The 23,835-nt window shown below is 42.3% G+C and overlaps 2 protein-coding genes across 2 annotated transcripts in view; one reads left to right on the top strand and one right to left on the bottom strand.

Annotated features, from left to right (window-relative positions):
- Positions 1-23,835, top strand: part of XIRP2 (xin actin binding repeat containing 2) — a 604,615-nt gene that overhangs the window by 360,334 nt on the left and 220,446 nt on the right. The window lies entirely within an intron of this gene.
- LOC307187778 (uncharacterized protein) lies at positions 12,257-14,044 on the bottom strand. Its single transcript, XM_079924292.1, has 2 exons — positions 13,993-14,044; positions 12,257-13,319 (listed from the first exon to the last, which is right to left on the bottom strand). The coding sequence occupies exon 2, from the start codon at positions 13,089-13,091 to the stop codon at positions 12,546-12,548; it is 546 nt and encodes a 181-aa protein (XP_079780418.1). The 5' UTR covers positions 13,092-13,319; positions 13,993-14,044; the 3' UTR covers positions 12,257-12,545.

Raw genomic sequence — 23,835 nt, forward strand, 5'->3', positions numbered from 1 at the left:
TTCTTCAATATACACAAATCAGTCAATGTGATACACCATATTAACAAATTGAAGAATAAAAACCATATGATCATCTCAATACATGCAGAAAAAGCTTTTGACAAAATTCAACACCCATTTATGATAAAAACTCTCCAGAAAGTGGGCATGGAGAGAACCTACCTCAACATAATAAAGGCCATATCTGACAAACCCACAGCAAACATCATTCTCAATGGTGAAAAACTGAAAGCATTTCCTCTAAGATCAGGAACAAGAAAAGGATGTCCACTCTCACCACTATTATTCAATATAGTTTTGGAAGTCCTAGCCACGGCAATCAGAGAAGAAAAACAAATAAAAGGAAGACAAATTGGAAAAGAAGAAGTAAAACTGTCACTGTTTGCAGATGACATGATACTATACATAGAGAATCCTAAACATGCCACCAGAAAGCTACTAGAGCTAATCAATGAATTTGGTAAGGTTGCAGGATAGAAAATTAATGCACAGAAATCTCTTGCATTCCTATACACTAATGATGAAAAATCTGACAGGGAAATTAAGGAAACACTCCCATTTACCATTACAACAAAAAGAATAAAATACCTAGGAATAAGCCTACCTAGGGAGACAAAAGACCTGTATGGAGAAGACTGTAAGACACTGATGAAAGAAATTAAAGATGATACGAACAGATGGAGAGATATACCATGCTCTTGGATTAAAAGACTCAATATTGTGAAAATGACTCTACGACCCAAAACCATCTACAGATTCAGTGCAATCCCTATAAAATTACCAATGGCATTTTTTATGGAACTAGAACAAAAAATCTTAAACTTTGTATGGAGACACAAAAGACCCCTAATTGCCAAAACAGTCTTGAGGGAAAAAAACAGAGCTGGAGGAATCAGATTCCCTGACTTCAGACTATACTACAAAGCTACAGTAATCAAAAGAATATGGTACTGGCAGAGAAACAGAAAAACAGATCAATGGAACAAGATAGAAAGCCCAGAGATAAACCCACACACCTATGGTCAACTAATCTATGACCAAGGAAGCAAGGATATACAATGGTGAAAAGACCATCTCTTCAATAAGTGGTGCTGGGAAAACTGGAGAGCTACATGTAAAAGAATGAAATTAGAACACTCCTTAACACCATAAACAAAAATAAACTCAAAATGGATTAGAGAACTAAATGTAAGACCGGACACTATAGAACTCTTAGAGGAAAACATAGGAAAAACACTCTTTGACATTAATCACAGCAAGATCTTTTTTGATCCACCTCCTTGAGTAATGGAAATAAGAACAAAAATAAACAAATGGGACCTAATGAAATTTAAAAGCTTTTGCACAGCAAAGGAAACCATAAACAAGGCGAAAAGACAGCCCTCAGAATTGGAGAAAGTATTTTCTTTCGAATCAACGGACAGAGGATTAATCTCCAAAATATATAAACATCTCCTGCAGCTCAATATTAAAAAAACAAACAACCCAATCCAAAAATGGGCTGAAGACCTAAATAGACATTTCTGCAAAGAAGACATACAGATGGTGAAGAAGCACATGAAAAGCTGCTCAGCATCACTAATTATTAGAGAAATGCAAATCAAAACTTCAATGAGTTATCACCTCACCCCTGTTAGAATGGTCCTCATCAGAAAATCTACAAACAACAAATGCTGGAGAGGGTGTGGAGAAAAGAGAACCCTCTTGCACTGTTGGTAGGAATGTAACTTGCTACAGCCACTATGGAGAAGAGTATGATGGTTCCTTAGAAAACTAAAAATAAAATTACCATATGATCCAGCAATCCCACTACTCAGCATATACCCAGAGAAAACCGTAATTCAAAAAGACACATGTACCCCAGTGTTCACTCCAGCACTATTTACAGTAGGTCATGGAAGCAACCTAAATGCCCATCGACAGACGAATGGATAAAGAAGATGTGGTACGTATATACAATGGAATATTACTCAGCCATAAAAAGGAACGAAATTGGGTCATTTGTTGAGACGTGGATGGATCTAGAGACTGTCATACAGAGTGAAGTAAGTCAGAAAGAGAAAAACAAATATCGTATATTAACGCATATATGTGGAACCTAGAAAAATGGTACAGATGAACCAGTTTGCAGGGCAGAAATTGAGACACAGATGTAGAGGACAAATGTTTGGTCACCAAGGGGAGAAAACAGCAGTGGGGTGGGGATGGTGATGTGATGAATTGGGCGATTGAGCTTGACATGTATACACTGATGTTTATAAAATTTATGACTAATAACCTGCTGTATAAAAAAATTAAATTTAAAAATTAAAAAAAATACATAAATAAAAATATAAATTACCAACTTAAAAAAAAAAAAACAGTATGCTACTGGCACAAAAATGGAAATATAGACCAATGGAACAGGATAGAAAGCTCAGAGATAAACCCACGCACGTATGGTCAACTAATCTATGACAAAGGAGGCCGGGATATACAATGGAGAAAAGACAGCCTCTTCAGTGAGTGGTGCTGGGAAAACTGAACAGCTACATGTAAGAGAATGAAATTAGCACACTTCCTAACACCATATACAAAAATAAACTCAAAATTGATTAAAGACCTAAATGTAAGTCCAGACACTATAAAACTCTTAGAGGAAACATAGGCAGAACACTCTTATCACATAAATCACAGCAAGATCCTTTTTCACCCACCTCCTAGAGGAATGGAAATAAAAACAAAAATAAACAAATGAGACCTAATGAAAGTTAAAAGCTTTTGCACAGCAAAGGAAACCATAAATGAGATGAAAAGACAACCTTCAGAATGGGAGAAAATATTTGCAAGCGAAGGAACTGACAAAGGATTAATCTCCAAAATTTACAAGCAGCTCATGCAGCTCAATACCAACAAAACAAACAATCCAATTAAGAAATGGGCAGAAGACCTAAATAGACATTTCTCCAAAGAAGATATACAGATTGCCAACAAACACATGAAAGGATGCGCAACATCACTAATCATTAGAGAAATGCAAATCAAAACTACAGTGAAGTATCACCTCACACCAGTCGGAATGGCCATTATCAAAAACTCTACAAACAATAAATGCTGGAGAGGGTGTAGAGAAAAGGGACCCCTCTTGCACTGTTGGTGGAAATGTAAATTGATACAGCCACTATGGAGAACAGTATGGAGGTTCCTTTTAAAAACTAAAAATAGAACTACCATACAACCCATCAATCCCACTACTGGGCATATACCTTGAGCAAACCATAATTCAAAAAGAGTCATGTACCACAATGTTCATTGCAGCTCTATTTACAATAACCAGGACATGGAAGCAACCTAAGTGTCCATCGACAGAAGAATGGATAAAGAAAATGTGGCACATATATACAATGGCATATTACTCAGCCATAAAAAGAAATGAAATTGAGTTATTTGTAGTGAGGTGGATGGACCTAGAGTCTGACATACAGAACGAAGTAAGTCAGAAAGAGAAAAATTCTGTATGCTAACAAATATATGTTGTATCTAAAAAAAATGGTTCTGATGAACCTAGGGGCAGGACAGGAATAAAGACGCAGGCATACAGAATGAACTTGAGGACACTGGGAGGGGGACGGGTAATCTGGGACGAAGTGAGAGAGTGGCATGGACTTATATATACTACCAAATGTAAAATCGGTAGTGGGAAGCAGCTGCATAGCACAGGGAGATCAGCTCGGTGCTTTGTGACCACCTAGAGGGGTGGGATAAGGAGGGTGGGAGAGAGGGAGATGCAAGAGGGAGGGGATATGGGGATATATGTATATGTATAGCTGATTCACTTTGTTATACAGCAGAAACTAACACACCATTGTAAAGCAATTATACTCCAATAAAGATGTTTAAAAAAATATATTGTTTTCAAAAAGAAAGAAAAGGAAATTTTCTTTTAATATTTCCTCATATTATTTAATTTTGACATTTGTGTTCATTTTGGTTATCTTTCTGTTATTTTTAGTTGCTTCACATTTGCCCCCCCATAGCACCCGCTTGCTTGAGTGTAGTGTTCAAAAGTCTGTTGTGAGGTGGCAGAACATTAACAATATTCATCTGTCTCAGCTTAAAAAATATGAGAGGAAAGGAGCCAAGAATCTGAGAGAGGATGATGTGTCAAGCCCAGTTTAGTTACCCCAGGAATGTTAGTTTTAAAATTTTTTCCATAATTCTTATGTGCTAAGAATTATTATCCTCATTTTATAGACAATGATATTGAGGCTCAGAGGGATTACACATTTGCCTGTATCTGTACTTGTTCTCAGGTTCATCTAACTCTAATGAGCTGTATACTTTTACTAATACACTTTGATGCCTCTTTATTTCAAACTTCCCATCCTCTAATATGCAAAGAGAAAGTTGTAAAAAAAAATCTTTTAAATATAAAAATAGATAGGGGCCACATGTCAAAGACTGATTTCATTAATTAATTAGGAAACCAAAAATAAATAAATAAATAAGAGAGCTGGTTACAGGTGTATTTTAAAAGCACAGTTTTTTGTGGTCAGTAAGGAAAGAAATACCAATCTAAGATTGTTAAATTAGATACAAAACTTGTTATTTTCCTACTAGGGAATAAAATGATAACTTTTGAAGTTATCTTTCCTATCAGTCCTCCACCCCAAAAATCATACCTCATAAGTTTTTTTTCTTTTCTTCTGCAGATTAAGCTCTAACTGTATAGGCATATAAAACACCTGGGGTTTTGTTAGTAAAACAGAACTACAACCTACAAGATAGTTAGGTGAGAGTAAAACAGGTTTATTAACAAGTAATCTAGCATGATATTAAAAAATCAAAGACAGCATTTATCTTAATTTCTCATTTTGAAATATTATTTTACAGAGTATAGTGATTTGAGAGTGTGGGCTCTGAAGCAGACTGCTTTGGTTCAAATGCTGTGTCCTTCCACTAGCTCTGTGTCGTTAAGCCACTTACTTAAATTCTCTTTGCCTTTATTTCCTAATCTTTAAAATGAGAAAAATAATAACGGAGTTTACATTATAGAGTACTATGGGAATTAAGGAAGGCTTGTGCATGGCAAATACCTTAACCAGTCATGGTTGATAATTCAAGGTTGAGTTCATTTTGGTCTTTTTCATTGTAGCCATGAGGTGAAGTTGCAGCAATCATAACTTTGGGGTGGGTAGTTATTTTGTTTTATTTATCATCTTCACTTGTTTCTAGACATTCTTTCATTACCTTGTTTTTATTTCTCTATGTCAGCACCACCTTGCACTTAACGCTATTAAATTTTATGAACCGTGTTTCCAGTTGGTTAAATTTGTATGTAGTTATGTTCATGTCAGATAGTCTATCAGCAAGTGTGATTAATGTGATATCTACAAATGCGATAAGCATATTCATGATTCCAGGACCAGGTCATCAATCAAGGATTATTTAAGACTGGTTTCGGAACCAATGCACTAACATAAGGTGAAGTTCCTTGAATTTCATATTAAAATGTGCCATATATTGTGTTTATAAGTAAGACATTTCTGTAGTTTCTTTATTGACCTTAAAACTATAAAATTACTTCATCTAAAGTGTGTACTTTAAAAATCTGGATGACTCAGCCTGAAACCCGTGCTTTTTTTTCTTTTTCATTTTACTTGCCTTTTCCAACTTGCTGTCTTTTAAGGAGTAGAAACTAAACAAGCAGACTTCACATTTGGATATGAAAGGATATGTCATCAGTACCAATGATCGTTAATTACATACAAATAGTTTTACAAATGTGAGGGCTAGCACCCCCCTTAAAATTCCAAGATATTACTCCACACTGAATAATTTAAATTAGAAATGCAAACCAAATGCTAAAGGTAGCATTTGGCAATGTTCTTGATTAGAATAAATGCATGTAGTATTTGTTTATGCAGCAAACTGAAGTGCCCTCCCTGGTTGTTTTGCTATTTGAAGAATCTTCATAGAATCTCAAGTACTTGTTGTGACTGAGGCAAAAACTAATTTGCTTCCCATTATGATATCTGCCTTTCCAGTCGTGTATTTAATTGTGGTGAGGTCTTGGGAGTAGTTTCTGACTTTCATACAAGGAAAAATGAGAGTAGTTACTTTTGACAGCTTACAGATAAAAAAAAGATGGAAAATAAGTTGAAGGCGGAATTAAACTCAAACTATAAAAGCCTTAATTAGTGGAAGCATAATTACAGGGAGCTATGGTAGAATAAAATCTAAATTGTATTAAAATATTTTTTCAACTGACTTGAAGATGGAAAAAGCATGCTTTTACACTATAAGAAATTTCTCTAAATTACTGCCCATCATTGAATTTCATAGATTAAAACTGAGTGCTAAAATAAAAGCTTTTTGCTACCATTCTTTTTGTTTGGTTCAGTTTGGAATGATTTTGAAATGCCCAAGGTCGCGAGGCCCCTCCACAAGACCACCAGAGTCGAGAGTCAAAGCCAAACGGCAAGGGTCATTTATTGCAGGTTCGAACCTGGACCTCCGCGCACTCCTTGCCCGTGACGCTAAGAGGCCCTGGCGGAGATTAGTACAGCTCTTTTATAGACCGGTACAAATATAGTCGCCGATTGGTTGACTTTTAAACAAAGACACTAGTCGCCGATTGGTTGACTTTTAAACAGAGACACTAGTCGCCGATTGGTTGACTTTTAAACAAAGACGCTAGTCGCCGATTGGTTGACTTTTAAACAGAGACGCTAGTCGCCGATTGGTTGACTTTTAAACAGAGACGCTAGTCGCCGATTGGTTGACTTTTAAACAGAGACACTAGTCGCCGTCTGATTGGTTGGACGGTTGCGGGGGGGGGGGGTCAGCAGGCGTAATTATAGAAGCGAGAGCGGCTGGTTAAGTTTCGGTCTCCTGAGGTTTTGTTTCTTAATTAGAAATACTTAAGGCGGGGCCATGGTCGCAAAAAGAAATAGTGCAAACAGGAGGACTGATACAACCCTAGCAGTGCTGCGGCCTCCACCAGCCCAACGGCAGGGCGTCGGGAGGCTGTGCGCCCAACTTCAGGCGGCGCTCCCAAATGTGGCAAGCCCAGCGCCGCGCCCTGGAATGGTCCTTTTTTCGGCCCTCCCCCTCCGGAAAGAACAGAAAAGAAATTCCAGGAAAAGCACAAATTGAATGCAGGGCGTCAACTCAGTCCTATTCTCACCAAACTAGAACATAGCCCCCTCATTCCCCCCTTTCTCATGAACCAGAGGAGCCAATCTTGGGTCCTCAAGGCTCCGTTTCTTCAATTTCTGAGGCCTCGCAGGGCTGATATTGTGTTCTTAATATCATTAGCTGGACTGTATTTATTCTTTCGCGAACAAAATTCATGACTTTACTGAGTATACAGGGGCCTATAGTGAGGAGGAGAAGGAGGCATAGTAGAGGGCCCAGGATGGGGAGGAGGAAGGGGAGCATCCCATGAAATCCTGACCAAAGGGGATTATCCGCTAATTCTTGCCGGCGGCGAGCTAGGTCTTCCTGGAGCTGGTGGATCTTATTTCTTACAATGCCTGATTTATTTGCATAGAAACAACATTTTTCTTTTAGGGCGAGGCATATCCCACCCTGTTCAGCTGTCAGTAAGTCTAAGCCCCTCCTATTCTGTAGGACCACCTCGGCCAGCGAATCTAATTGGTCCTGTAAGTCCTGAATGGTCCCAGAGAGAGTTTCTACATCTTCTATTAATTGCCTAGACAGCTGACTATAGGAGTGAAGGGAGACCCCAAGACCTGTACTCCCTGTGGCCACAGCTCCTGTAATTCCTAATCCTACCAGGAGGGGTAGGACTGTAATGGCTCGTTTGGTTCTGCCTGCCCAGAGGTCAAAGCTGGGAATGGGCAACGGGGTGTCTCCCGAGATCAGGTCTACATTGGGGAGAAGGGTGGCCAGGGTGCAGACCCCTGTCCAATTCGGGGGTAAATAGGTGTATGCTAGGTTACTTCCACAGACAAAGACAGTGGTATTAGGACTACAGAGGGAGGAGTTCACGGGGATATATTGACTACATCCAGTGGATGAAAGGATTCCCAAGTCAATACTGGCGTTAGAGAGGGAATCGTTCTTGACAAAGCATGAGGTATTAAAGGTGGTTGAAAATTTTGAAAATTGTATGGGGAACGGCTCGGGGAGTGAAGTAGGGTTACATCGTTCGCTGATATTTAAATTGGCGAAGGTGGGGATGGCTATAGGGCGGGGCGGTCCTTGAGGAAGGCAGAGCCAGCAATCCTGTGCTAAGTTGGGGTTGGTGGTATTCAAAAGCGCAAAAGTAGCTTCTAGTATGGACATGGTCTGGGAGTCCAATTCAGAGGGATCGACCTTAGGGAGAATTAGGGGGTGGTAGCTGAGCTGTGGGTACAGATGCCGATAGGCCTCTTCTATTTGTCTTCGGGTTTCTATCTGGCGCACTGCGTCCTGGGGCCCCCCACCGTCTGACATATGTGTGGGGGCCCTGGTATTCCAGCATACCGGGGTCCCGGGGGTGCCAGTGCATCCAGCCTGAAGGTATTTATTATCATCACTAATGGTGGGGCTTTTATTATTCTGTAGTATGGCTGTGAAATAAGTCTTGTTATTGGCCCCTATACATTGCTGGTAAGAGGAATAGCACATGCTATGCATTGATTCCTGGAAGGTAGAACAGGGGCAAGTAGCTCGAGGGGGAAGTGGCTTAGGCTTATGGTAGCATTGCCAGTTTTGAGAGGCCCCGGTAACCCTATATTCCTGAACAAGATACGCAGTTATGCCCCCGCAGTCCTGCATATGAGTATACCCTCGGGGAACAACAGGAGTCTCCATAGTACCTCCCCTGCACTCGCACGGTGCACCATATAGTAGTTGTATTAAAGTATTCTTATTGGGGGGAGGGCCGAATCCTCCCCTCGTGGCCCGAGGGTTGAGGGTTAGGACTATCATTAGGGCTATCAGCAGTACCTTGGTCATCATGGGGGAGGGTACGGCGCAAAGTCAGTTTGAGGGGATTGTTCTTACTCCGGTCAACAGTCCAGGTGACGTCAGCTTTAGTGGACTTGATGAGGTCAGAAAATGGGTCCACCGGCTTGACGTGCGTGTGATGGATCCAGGCAGCTATGCTGTCCACCTTAATGGCTGTCGGCGTTGTCAGGATGATCTGGTAAGGTCCTTTCCACCTGGGTTCTAGGGTCTCTTGTCGATGGCGTTTGACAAGGACCCAGTCACCTGGCCGGAGCTGGTGTGGAGTAGGTGGGGGTCCTGTTGCATATAGCTCTTTTAGTTTGGGCCAGATTGTCTCGTGTATCCGCTGTAAGGCTTGGAGGGAAGACAGGAGATTATTTTCTGGGTCCAATTGGATAAGGTTAGTCTTTAGATTAGGGATGATAGGAGGAGGCCTACCATGCATTATTTCATAGGGAGTAAATCCTAGCTTATAGGGGGAATTTCGCACCCTAAACAGAGCGTAGGGGAGTAGGACTACCCAGTTAGCGCCAGTCTCCATGGTCAATTTAGTCAAGGTCTCTTTTAGAGTTCTATTCATCCTTTCTACCTGTCCTGAACTCTGGGGGCGGTATGCACAATGTAATTTCCAATTAGCCCCAAGTATGGAAGCCAGATCCTGACTTACCTTAGAAACGAAGGCTGGCCCGTTGTCGGACCCTATCATAACTGGAAAGCCATACCTGGGCAGGATCTCTTCTAGTAGCTTCTTAGCTACTATTCGTGCAGTCTCATTCTTGGTTGGGAATGCCTCAGTCCAACCTGAAAAGGTATCTATAAACACCAGTAAATATTTATACCCATATTTGCCAGGCTTTACCTCCGTGAAGTCCACTTCCCAGTAGGCTCCAGGCTGGTTTCCTCTCTCCCGGATGCCAGTGGTTGGCGGGTGGGTGCTGGCATTATGGAGTTGGCAGACTGCACAGTCAGCAACCAGTCGTTCAGTCTTCTCGGAGACATTTTTAATTTTAAGTCCAGTCTGCCTGATGAGATCCTGTAGCCGTCGGGCGCCCAAGTGGGTGCTACGGTGGATCCGTTCAAGGACCAGGGTTCCTAGTCTCTCAGGAAGGAGGATATTGTTTTTAGCGTCCCGCCACCATCCGTCTCTAACCTGGGTTAGAGGAAGCTTGCTCATCCATCTGATGTCATCCTCCGAGTAGTCGGGTTGGGGCGGTAGTTCCCGGGGGCCTGGATCCGGCAGTTGCAGGGGAAGTAATGGTATTGGAGTGTGTGCCGCCTTTCGAGCCGTCTGGTCTGCCAAATTGTTGCCTCGGGTGACTGGATTCGTGGGTTTTTGATGCCCCGGGCAGTGTACAATGGCTAGCTTTTTGGGTTCCCATATGGCCGCTAGCAAGGCCAGGATTTCCTCTTTGTTCTTGATGTCTTTGCCCTCTGCTGTGAGTAGTCCCCGCTCTCGGTATATTGCCCCATGTATATGTGCGGTAGCGAAAGCATACCGGCTGTCTGTGTATATGGTAGCTTTTTGGCCTTTGCTCATCTTGAGAGCTTGGGTCAGGGCAATTAATTCAGCTTTTTGGGCTGAGGTCCCTGGGGGGAGAGTCTCTGCCCATATCACCTCAGTTTCTGATGTTACTGCTGCCCCCGCATACCTCTGACCTTGCTGGACAAAGCTGCTGCCGTCAGTGAACCATGTGACTTGTGCATCCGGTAGGGGCTGGTCACGTAGGTCTTCCCGAACCCCATGGATCTGGGCCAGTACCTCTGCACAGTCATGGAGTGGGGAGTCCAAATCTGAGTCAGGTAATAGGGAGGCAGGGTTTAATGCCCGCGGCGGAGTGTAGCTGATTCTGAGGGGATTTAACAGTAGACCCTGGTAGTGGACCAATCGAGCATTGCTCATCCATCGGTCGGGAGGCTGTTTGAGAACCCCGTCGATGGCGTGGGGGGTGGTGACATGTAACTCCTGCCCCATAGTTAGTTTGTCAGCATCCTTTACCATTAGGGCCGTGGCGGCGATCATCCGGAGGCAAGGAGGCCAGCCGGCAGCCACTGGGTCCAATTTTTTTGATAGGTAAGCAACAGGCCGGGGCCAAGGACCGAGGGGCTGGGTCAACACGGCCTTAGCTATGCCTTTGCTTTCATCTACAAAGAGGTGGAAGGGCTTGGAGACATCAGGGAGACCCAGGGCGGGTGCGGACAGCAAGGCAGTTTTGATCTGCTGAAATGACTGCTCAGCCTCTTCTGTCCAGTCAAAGGGCGTCTGCTCTTTGGTGGCTAGGCATAGCGGTTTGGCCATTTCAGCAAATTTGGGTATCCATAAACGGCAGAACCCAGCCGACCCCAAAAATTCCCTCACCTGTCGAGGCGTGGTGGGTCTGGGGATGCGGAGGACGGTTTCCTTCCGTGCATCTGTGAGCCATCGTTGCCCCCCTTTCAATAGGTATCCCAGGTAAGTTACCTCAGGCCTGCAGATCTGTGCTTTCTTGGCAGAGGCTCGGTATCCCAGGGTGCCGAGAGTCCGTAGGAGGTTTCTGGTTCCCTGCAGGCAGGCTTCAGCGGTCTCAGCAGCTATTAAGAGATCATCAACATACTGCAGAAGGGTTACATTGGGGTTTTGTCTCCGGTACTCACTGAGATCCTCGTGTAGGGCCTCATCAAACAAGGTAGGCGAGTTTTTGAATCCTTGGGGAAGTCTGGTCCAGGTGAGTTGTCCGTTTATACCTCTCTCGGGATCTGACCATTCGAAGGCAAAGAGTTCTTGACTTTTGGGCGCCAAGGGTAAACTAAAAAAGGCATCTTTGAGGTCCAGCACAGTATACCATTGTTTTTCTGGACAAAGGGCGCTCAAGAGTATATGGATTGGGCACAGTAGGATGGATGTCTATGACCCGTCTGTTAACTTCCCTCAGGTCCTGCACTGGGCGGTAGTCTTTACTGTTAGGTTTGCGGACTGGCAGCAGGGGTGTATTCCAGGCCGACTGGCAGGGACGCAGTATCCCCAGGTCAAGAAGCCGGCGAATATGAGGAGTGATACCAGTCTTGGCCTCTAGGGGCATGGGATACTGTCGGACACGTGCAGGATCTGCCCCCGGTTTGATCTCTATGAATAGGGCTGGGCGGTGTTTGGCTAGTCCCATCCCCCCTGTTTCTGCCCATGCTTCGGGGAACTGCTGAAGCCATAACTCTATATCTTGATTTTGGGAGGGTGGTTCCTGGTGAAGTCGGTACTCATCTTCCAAGTTCAGGGTGAGCACAGATATGGGTTGGTCGTGAGGGTCTGTTACGATTGGCCCCTCTGGCCTAAAATGAATTTGTGCTCCCATTTTAGTGAGTAAGTCTCTCCCCAGTAAGGGGCAAGGGCTATCGGGAATGACCAGAAAGGTATGGGTTACCCTTCCCGTGCCCAAGTCCACAGTTCTCTGAGTGGTCCAAAGGTAACGTTTAACTCCCGTAGCTCCCTGGACCCAGGAGGATTTGTTAGAAATTTTCCCGTGGGGCTTAACCAAGACCGAATGCTGTGCCCCTGTATCCACCAGGAATTGGACTGGTTTCCCCTCCACTCGTAGGGTTACCCTGGGTTCGGGGAGGGGGTCCGAACCCCGTCCCCCCTACTTTGTATCATGTGTAAACAGGACTGGGGTGGCGTTCGGTTGCCATTGCCCCTGGTTGGGGCGAGGCTGCCTTTTCTTGGGGCATTCCCGAGCCCAGTGGCCCTTTTCCTTGCAATAGGCACATTGATCTCTATCCAATGGTCGCCTGGAAGGTCGAGTGGCTGGGGGGCCCTCTTGGTCTTTCTGAACAATGGCGGCCAAGACTTTAGTCATTTTCTCAGTGGCTTTAAGTTGTTTATCCTCTGGGGCGTCCCGGTTATTAAAGACGCGCTGGGCGATACGGAGTAAGTCCTGTATCTGTTTGCCCTCCAGATCTTCTAACTTCTGGAGTTTCTTTTTAATATCAGGGGCTGCCTGGTTAACGAAGGACATTACAATGGCGGCCTGATTTTCGGGGGCCTCTGGATCCATAGGGGTATACTGCCTAAAGGCTTCCATTAATCTTTCTAAATAAGAGGAGGGAGTTTCTGTTTTACCTTGCATGATTGAATATACCTTGGCCAAATTAGTGGGCTTGCGCGCGGCAGCCCGGAGACCCGCCATTAGAGTCTGGCGATAAATGAGCAGTCGTCCCCTACCTTCTCCGGTGTTATAGTCCCAATCATCCTGCGGGGGGCGAGTTAAGGGAAAGGCTGCATTGATGAGGTCAGGGTTAGCGGTGGGTTGACCATCATCTCCAGGAACCAGTTTTCTCGCCTCCAGCTGGATTCGCTCCCGTTCTTCGGTAGTGAATAGGATCCGGAGGAGCTGTTGGCAGTCATCCCAGGTGGGCTGATGAGTGAACATAACGCTATCTAGAAGAGCTATCAAGTCTTTAGGATTATCAGAAAAACGGGCATTCTGGGTTTTCCAATTATATAGGTCACTGGTAGAAAATGGCCAATACTGGAGTCGGGGGTTCCCTGTCTCATCGGGAGGGCCTATTTCTCGCAGGGGTAGGGCTCTGGTAGAATCAGGATGGCGGAACCCTGGGTCGCGCTGAGTGCGTCCGCGAGTGCGCCCAGCCGGCCCCTGGGAATTATTTTCATTGGGCAGGGGGACCGGTAGTGCCTCTGCCTCTCGGTCCTCCGGTTCTGGCCTGGGTGGCCCTCCGGGAGGGGCTGCAGGAGGTTCTACCAAGGGGAGAGGAGCAGAGCCAGGAGCAGGAAGGGGGACTGGTTGTGGGGCCACAGGAGGAGATTGATATGGGGGGGGTCTAGGAGAAGGAGGTCTTGGCTGTCAGAGAGTATGGGTGCAGTTCGGGTCTGAGGCTTGGGAGGTTTAGTTGGTCGGGCCGCAAGGATCTTATATGACCCTGATGACAAAAAGGGGGTCATCCAGGGAGGAGGGTTTTCTACCAGGTCCTGCCATACCAGGATGTAGGGGATCTGGTCCGGATGGCCTTCTTTTCCTGGCAAGAAAACTCTAGATTTAACTTTTAGGATTATAGGAAGACAAAAGGTACCCTCGGTGGGCCAGCCAACCCCGAAAGTTGGCCATTCAGAGCGGCAGAAGGTAATTAGTTTTCTTCTCCAGATATCCAGACTGAAGTTGTGTCCTCGGGACTTTACATCCCCGAAATTAGCGAGAAGGAGGGAGAGGGGGGTACTCTGTGCTTGGCCCATGTCTAGGTCCTGTAAGAGATTGATTAGAAAAGGTTACTCTGAAAACAAAAGTGATTAAGAGCAGTCCCAATAGCGGAGTCTGTAAAAGGAGGAAGGGGAGGTTATCGCGTGCGCGCTTCAGATGGGCTGCCAGCCCCAGATGGGTCGTGGTGGACGTCTCCAACCACACCCGACTAGGTGTCCTATAGCGCGTCCGCCAGGACTGTCCTAGTCCCCAAAACAGAAGGTACCCTGAGCCGGCTTACTTACCGATTGGTTGTCAGCGATGACCCGTTGACCTGATGTCTGGTGGGCTTGGGGGCATCCCGGACGAGCCCCCAAATGAAATGCCCAAGGTCGCGAGGCCCCTCCACAAGACCACCAGAGTCGAGAGTCAAAGCCAAACGGCAAGGGTCATTTATTGCAGGTTCGAACCTGGACCTCCACGCACTCCTTGCCCGTGACGCTAAGAGGCCCTGGCGGAGATTAGTACAGCTCTTTTATAGACCGGTACAAATATAGTCGCCGATTGGTTGACTTTTAAACAAAGACACTAGTCGCCGATTGGTTGACTTTTAAACAGAGACACTAGTCGCCGATTGGTTGACTTTTAAACAAAGACGCTAGTCGCCGATTGGTTGACTTTTAAACAGAGACGCTAGTCGCCGATTGGTTGACTTTTAAACAGAGACGCTAGTCGCCGATTGGTTGACTTTTAAACAGAGACACTAGTCGCCGTCTGATTGGTTGGACGGTTGCGGGGGGGGGGGGGGGGTCAGCAGGCGTAATTATAGAAGCGAGAGCGGCTGGTTAAGTTTCGGTCTCCTGAGGTTTTGTTTCTTAATTAGAAATACTTAAGGCGGGGCCATGGTCGCAAAAAGAAATAGTGCAAACAGGAGGACTGATACAACCCTAGCAGTGCTGCGGCCTCCACCAGCCCAACGGCAGGGCGTCGGGAGGCTGTGCGCCCAACTTCAGGCGGCGCTCCCAAATGTGGCAAGCCCAGCGCCGCGCCCTGGAATGGTCCTTTTTTCGGCCCTCCCCCTCCGGAAAGAACAGAAAAGAAATTCCAGGAAAAGCACAAATTGAATGCAGGGCGTCAACTCAGTCCTATTCTCACCAAACTAGAACATAGCCCCCTCAATTTCCTAAGGCATTTTTAGAGCAGTAATATTCTTTCTTCCTGTTGTGTGTGGTGAAAGCTGTCCAATCATTTTCAAGGCCAGGGATAACAATGATTATTAAAAAGTATAGATACTACAAAACTCCCTCCTTAAGAAGTCATTCAATCAATAACTGAGCAATTATTATATACATTCACAGAACAGAATAGGCACTCAGCACCACTCTTGGTATAATCAAGGATGCTTAGAAGAGCTAAAAATGATGCTTAGATTTTTTTTTTTTAATCTCTCTTTCTTTGTTCCCAGTCTGCAAATAGTCATGAATAGGCAGGGATATGACCGTAAAAGAATGAGTAGTGCATGAAAGAAAGCTAAATTGTGAGTTATTATTAGTGTACAATTTTAAACACAAATATTCATATATTTAATTATTCTTAATATAATAATTAATTAAGCTTGAGTGTTAAAAAATTTTATCATGTTAGCTTTCAGAGTTCCCTGTCTGCAGTTGAACCTCCTAGATTTTTAGATTTCTTAAGACAGTGAAAAAATATGTATTTATATCTATTTACACACACACACATGCATACATGTATATGTATATACATTATATATTATTTTGCCAGGTAGTAACTTAAAAAAAAACCTACAACTCTCTGTTCTCTCCATTATTTTACAAAATGTATTTTTAAAATTTAGGAAGAACATCATTGTAAATGAAGGGAGAGTCCTTGTGTTACTGAACTCAAGTCCAGCTGCTTGCTGCTCAAAAATCAATACCCGAGAGGCAGTTTTTGGTAGAAAGGAAAGTTGCTTTTAATCAGAATGCCAGCAATGTGGGGAGATGGTGAACTCAGTGTCTGCAAAAAGCTAAATCCAAAGAAGGTTCTGCTTGCCCATGAAAGTTTTTCAAAGGCAAAAGGGAAGTATTCTCAGTTAATCATTGAGAAAGGGGGTCAGAGTCATTGCCATCCACTACTGCACAGAGGCTTGTCGACTCCTTGTGATCTTTCTTTAGATGCTATCTCATTCCCACAGTTTGTTCCCAAGATTACTGAATGGGAAGCTATGGAAGAGATCTGGTCATCTGTTAATTACTTATTCTTCATTTCTACCTCTTTGATCTACAGAAAGAATCAACAGGTTAGGCAAAGTATTGTGTGATCAAAAGATTTGATAGGTGTGCTAGGACTAGAGATGAGTAGAGCATGGGGACACCTGATTTAAAGTTAAGTTACAATATAGCTTTGCTAAATTGACCAAAAAAGGGGGTTTCCTGCTGAGGGCAGTTTCCTGCAAAGAGCTGCTTACACTTGCAAGGGGGAAAAAGTGAGTTGGCAATCTGAATAAGTCATGCACTGACTATATTATGCTTTTTGGCATTTTTTTCTTTTTTGGTCATTTGTCATGGATTGGTCAAAATTCCATTACTGACTAAGGTTTGGGAATGACTGGACCAGAGGTTAAAATATTATGTATGGGCCTTTCACAATGTAGCCTCAACTTACCTTTTACTCTTATCTTCTGAAAATTTTACCCATGAATTCTAAGCTTCAGCTGTGCTGAACCACATTGTTACACCCCAAAATAGTACTTGCTTTGGAATGCACAAACTTGAGATGTGATCCCGCAGTGAGCTACTTCACTTCTCAGAGCCTCAGTGTTCTCAAATAAGAGGTAGGACATGATCACAAGATCATACTTTGTTCTCAGCCTCCACTAGTTAGCAGTGTGATTTTGGGAAAATCATTTAGCCTCAGTATACTTCATTTGATCATCTACACCATGAGAACAATAGCATTACCTCCCCACTGAACTATGTAGATTAAATGCATTAACACAGGAAGCTTCAAATGTGTAAGCACACTTATCAGTTTTCTATTGCTGTGTAACAAACCACCCCCAAATTTAATAGTTTAAAACAACAACGATTTAACACTTTTCAAGACGCTGAGGTTGGCTGGGCAGTTTTTCTATACTGCATGTGTCATCTGACCTGGGTTTGCTCATGCAGTTGCACTCAGCTGGTGAATGAGCTGAGCTGGAAGGTCCCAGAAGCCCTCTCTCATGTCTCGGGTGTTGGTACTGACAGTCAGATGGCTTGCCTGACTCTTCTCCATATGGCCTCTCTTCCATATTGCCTATCCCTCATGTGATGTCTTATCCTCCATTGCTTTTTCACATGATCTGTCTCTCTCTAGCAAGATATCTGGGACTTCTAAACAGCATGGCAGCTGGGTTCCAAGAAAGTAAAAACAGAAAGATCCAAACATTATAAGGACTAAGCCCGACCTGGCACAGCTTTACTTCTGCTGCATTTGATCAATCAATGCAAGTCACTGAGGAAAAGGGAAATAGACTTGGCCTCTTGATAAGAGGAATGTCATGCTCATACAAGGATGGGAGAAAATGTGGGCAGCCATATATGCAGACAAAATAGCATGCAATAAAGTTTAGTTATGATTATTTTATTAAATGGAGTTAGTGCTCTCAAATTGTTATGAGGATAAAATGAAAAATGAAAAATTTTAAAGATACAGGGCACCACCTCTGTTGTCATTGACATCATTACTAACAATTGCCACTTGTACAAGATTCTCACCCCAAATGTATTTTTGGAAGTTCTGGCAGCTGAGATTCTGCTGTAGCTGAATTATTCCAGCACATGATTTCCAGGCCTTGGGCACTGCAGCAACAAGAGACCACTTCTACTCCTTTCCTTCCTGGCCCCTCAGAACGTTCCAAGCCTCAGGTTGTCTTGAATCTCTTTCTGCCAGTTGGTAGAGAGAGAGGTGTAGGTGGGGTACTTGTTTCTAGAAAAGTGATTTTATGAAATAATGTCTCCCATAGAAACAAAAATGTTGATTATGTTCTCTAGAACTTGAAACACGTTTTCTGGGATTTATGGGCTGATTTCATAAGTTAAACTTTCTAGGTTTTTAGGGGTTTTTTGGCCTTGGAAAAATGAAGTTTTAAAACTAAGCTGTTTCTGAAGTGGTACCTACAGGAGTCAAGGAGGTGGGCTTTCACACCTAATTTTATGGAGAACTAATTGGAAAAAGTAGTTAAGTATCATTTGCAGTTTACAATTCACTGTTATACGAAAAGACTAAACCCCTAAACCATTTATAAGGTCTCCATTTCCTGCCAGTCCCTTATCTTTTTACATTCTTACCTTCCATACCAAACCTCTTTTACGCTGTTAATGTTCACTCAATTTAAAATGAACAAAATTCAAAATATAACACAATTTAGGTAATAACTGAACTGCTGAGGTTTTCATATGCCAGTATTTAACTTCCTAAAGTAATAGGTTTAAGAAACACCCTGCAGAGATGTGAGAAAATACATTCTTCTGGGATTTTTGCAATTAGTACAGACATGTCTAGAATTATACAAATTTCACACCTCTCCACATCCAGGGAGTAGGTTTTCATCACCATGAACACCAATTCTCTTTGGTGACTAATACTAAAATTCTCATATGAATCCTAAAATAATAAATTGTTATTAGTCTTCCAAAGGTTTAGAAAGTTGAAAGTTGCTATAGCAACTTTGATCATTTAACCATATTTTAAAATATAAAAACAATTTATACTCAACTTTACCCTGTGTTTTTTATTTGGACTATCAAGGCTGATTTCAAGTAAAACTTGAATTTTAGACTGTAGCCATGTTTCAACAAATATTATAAGGGACAATAATTTTGTACCCTACCTCCACAGTCAGTGTAGGTTGTAGTAATACAAATGATTAAGAAAGTCTCCAATTTTATCATGGCACCTTAATTATATTATATAGATATGGATAATGTTAAATTCAATTTAAAAATCATTTAAGTATTTTCATAAGCACTATTATTATTACAGATGTTTATAGAGTTATGTCAAGTAACATATACATGATTTTAAAGGAACTAATTTTTTTGTTCCTTAAAACATACTACTGCTTTGGGACCAGCCAGGGTACCCCTAGCCCATATTGTAATGTTCCTGTCCTGTCATGCAGATGTAACACACATTCCATGCTCTTAATGACAAACACACAGTGTACACTGTATTGTCACTTGTAGAGCCTGGACTAATACTATTGCCTCTTCAAAGGAAATTATTCAATACCATCTCAGCATGAACCTAGAAGGTTATTTGGAGACATAGTCATATTGAGGATGCCTTGAATGTTATCAGACATATAAACATATTTGCATTTTTGGACTTGATCAAATTATAGTAACAGCAACAGGTTACAATTGTCACTCAGGTTTCTTTAGTCTGACCTTGCCTTTGGAAAGGAAGTAGAATGTTCCATCAGTTCAGAAACCAGTATAGGTTCTAAGGGTGAGGACTTAGTATCACTGCTTCAGTTGCACCACCTCCTCAGACCCTTTACTTCACACACAGCTTCGTTCTACTACAGGACATTCTCATGGCATTCTTATTGTTTCTCTAACATCCACCTTCCTTCTTTCTTCTGTCCTAATTCTTGTGCACTGATCATAAGTCAGTCAGTCAGCCTCTCCCTCTCTCTCTCTTTTATCCTGCCTTCATTTTTTTAAAGACAAAACATGATTTCAATTATGCTGCTATGAATAAAAGTACTATGAGTTATATCCCTGAATTCAGATATAATGAAATCATAGGAATTTTACCCACATAATTTATTTTTACATTTTAATTTTTAATTGTAAAAAGAATAAAATATTGAGAAGATTAGAAAAGTGATCTATAAGCTCATCACCCTAGGCAACTAGTGTATTTTTGAGTGACCCTATTAATCTTTTGTGAGTGTACGGACAGACCTCACTTTGCATGGTAGTGTGGGACCATAAACATGGCCATTCAAGCTAAATCATACATAGCAATCTTAATGATCAATGGGAAAATTTACAAATGTTCCACAATCTATAACATTTTTATCAAAATATTCTAAAATCTCCTACTATTAATTATAAATGCATGCAGATATTAATGAAACATATATGTGTTCAGTAAACTGTAATTTAAAGCATTAGAAATATTGAGAATTAAAGTGTTTCTTTGTAAAACTTACCAAAACACACAAATGGTCTTGGTGGTATTATTCAAACGAGCCAAAAATTGGAAACAACCTAAATGTCCAGCAACTGGTGAATGGATAGACAAATGTGGTATATCCACACAATGGAACATTATTTAGGAATGAAAAAAGAATGAATTACAGATACATGCTGTAATATATGGATAAACCTCAAAACCATTATGCTAAGTGAAGCAGGCAAACACAAGAGATCACATATTGTGCGGTTTTATTTATACAAAATGTCCAGCAAAGAAAGATCTATAGAGACAGAAAGAAGATTACTGGTTGCCTAGGGTGGAGGTTGAGGGGAACAGGATTAACAGTAAATGAACATGAAGGACTTTATTGGGATGAGGGGGAATGTTCTTAAAATTCTAAATGGTGATAGTTCTACAAATTGGGAAATTTACTAAAAAAAAAATCATTGAATTGTACACTTGGAATGAGCAAATTTTATGATATGTAAAATATGCCTCAATAAAGTGGTATATATAAAAGTGATATTAAGCACAGTTTGAATAGCGATTGCTTTCTTCTTATCCATATAATTCATATATGGAGTAATCATCTTTTTTTTTTTTTTTTTTTTTTTTGTGGTACGTGGGCCTCTCACTGCTGTGGCCTCTCCCATTGCGGAGCACAGGCTCTGGATGCGCAGGCTCAGAGCCCAGCGGCTCCGTGGCATGTGGGATCTTCCCGGACCAGGGCACAAACCCGTGTCCCCTGCATCGGCAGGTGGACTCTCAACCACTGCGCCACCAGGGAAACCCCCAGCTAATTTCTTTTTAAAACTGTGTTAGGAACTTTCTGTGTTAGCTTAGCTCCTTCTCTCAATGTGATTGATGGCTACTTGCTGAGTGTTGATGATAGTTGAATATCATTGCAAAATAATGAAGAGGGAAAAATCTGAAGAATCCAATATGATTGGCAATCTTGGAATCTAAGACTCATATATATTTGCCCTTAAAATACGAGACCCTTTGCAAATTGTAGTTTCTTAGATTAAAATAATGACAAATTTCAGTTTGCTGCCTGGCCATCCCCTAAGAATGCACTGACAGACGAGACCCACTGACTGTAGTTCAGGTAGCTAGATACATAACAGACAGCTGTGAGGGATAGCCATCAAAAATGCTGAGTAGGGCCTTCCCTGGTGGCGCAGTGGTTGGGAGTCCGCCTGCCGATGCAGGGGACACGGGTTCGTGCCCCGGTCCGGGAAGATCTCACATGCCGCGGAGCGGCTGGGCCCGTGAGCCATGGCTGCTGAGCCTGCGCGTCCGGAGCCTGTGCTCCGCAACGGGAGAGGCCACGACAGTGAGAGGCCCGCGTACCGCAAAAAAAAAAAAAAAAAAAAAAAAAAAAGTGCTGAGTAATTGTATAAATTAGATGCAGCAATAATTAAGCTGACTCAATCACAAAAGGAAACCAGTTAATAGATTTAATAGAGAGAAACTAGGGCAGGTCTTATTTTTCTTTGCTAAATGATTTTTAACTGTTTATGAAGGGCTTTTGAGGGTTCACCCCAGGTGAACAGAATCAAACTGGTGATTTTCAAGCAAATATCCTCATTTATACATATTTGTTAACAGCTGGGGTCTGGAGCCATATTGTCTGCATTCCAGTGTCAGCTCTGGCACTCTAGTATGTGACCTTGGTGAATTATTAACCCATCTATGCCTTAGTTTCTCTGTGTACAAAAAAATGAAAAGATTAATAATAGTAGCTGCCTCATAGGGTTATGAGGATTGAATGATAGTACATAGAAAATACTTAGAATAGTGCCATGGAGTTGGGTGTGCTCAACAAATGTTAGAATTATTATTACCATTATCATTATTATTATTAATTTTTATTTTATTGGATAAAAAAGCATCAGGAGTAAGCCATCCATCCTTCTATGGTGAAATTGCTTCTGCTATGTCTTTCTCTTTTGATGTATATCTTCTTGTCCTGGTTATCTTAAAGTTAAATTTTCTGCAACATAAATGTATTCCCGGCCTTTCATTCACATCACATGCTCATGGAATTTCAATGGCAAGGAGGATTTTAGAGAACCTATCTTCCAATCCCCTCGTTGTCACAGAGGGTCAGGAGGACCCCAGCACAGGCCCCTCTCCTTTTATAATGACTGCTCCGCACCCCTTGATGCTTTGACAGGAACATCTCCATTTTTTCCAACTTCTCAAAGTAGAAACATTCCTGAAAGAAAGTGGAGAGTCTCTGTGGTGATTGTCAGCTCTCTGGACTCAAGCGAAACTACTTTTAATGTATTTTTTTCCTGGTTGTACCGCTGTTTCTTCTGTGGCTGTCATCTTTAATATATATCAAAATCAATTTAAAAGCAAGAGAGTGCAAGTGTCCCTGGTGTAAAAAATAAACCTAAGCCATTTTCTCTGATCAAACCATGAAAAGTTGCCCCTGGAGAGGGCCAGATAAAACAGGGGCTACAGAGACCTTCCATGGACCAATGTAATAACTCATTTTTGTGCATTTGCAGTGCTAGGCTTTGCTATGCAGTTCTGCCGGTACAAGCCAAGAGCAGCAATGTGATTAGATTTTTAATCCCATTAACTCTAATTGCTTCTCAGAAGCTGTGTACTTATAGTATGTGTCTGGTTTCAGAAATGCAGGGGAAAGGGAAAGTGATGAAATGTTTCCTTCAGTCAGGATGGAAAACCAAAAAGCAAGGAAAACTGCAGAGGCAACCAGTTATGGAGAAATGATGGTGGGGTTTTTTAAAGACTCTATTTATGATGATTAGATATGCTTTTGGATATAAAAATCCTCCTGACTGCTCTGAAATTTCAGTGTAGGAGGGCTCATTTCCCTGTGCTTATTCCTTGGGATTGGATTTTAACACTCCTATTGTGCTTTTGATAGTTTGTCCACAAATTATTGCACGGAAGAGAATGAGGCTCCGAGGTGGAACATCTCCTATTTCAGAGGATACAATCCCAGCGACTGTCTTTGTGATTCCAAACAAGGTCTATTAAACACAAAGCTGACCTAGTGGAACTGATAAACACAATTGCTTTAAGGAAATGGAGATGAATTGTAGCTGAGCTTTAGGAAAATAGGAAAGCATAACTGAGTAAATCAGAAATAATTTTAAATCACAATTATAATATCACTTCATTTATTTTTACCCTGCCAGTTTCATGTTGCATGGTCTGTTATTTGAGAATGTTTAGTGTAGCTAGTCTTACTGTTTAAAAAATGAGGTTATTAACGAGAAAATCCATTTGATTCTGCAGAACGTCTATTCATTGTGAGAACACTGAGCTAAAAGTGGGGTCGTTTCTTAACTAAGGAAATCACAACCTTGCAGGAATCAGCAGTTGGTGGAAAGGGGATATGTTAGTTGAATGATGAGAGAAAAGAAATGAAAAATGAGTGGAAAAGAAAATGCCAACAACAAAATCCTTCTAGAGCCCACAGAGCAAGTAGCAGAACAGGGGAAAAAGAAGGGAGGGAATGGAGAAAAGGTCAAATATGTGAATGTGTCATTTTAGCTCGAACAGT

This window comes from Stenella coeruleoalba, assembly GCF_951394435.1.
Source record: "Stenella coeruleoalba genome assembly, chromosome: 6".
NCBI classification, from domain to species: Eukaryota; Metazoa; Chordata; class Mammalia; order Artiodactyla; family Delphinidae; genus Stenella; species Stenella coeruleoalba.

Bases quoted from the DNA above. Each gene is read 5' to 3' on its own strand.
- LOC307187778 (XM_079924292.1), bottom strand. From the start codon at position 13,091: ATGGCGGGTCTCCGGGCTGCCGCGCGCAAGCCCACTAATTTGGCCAAG.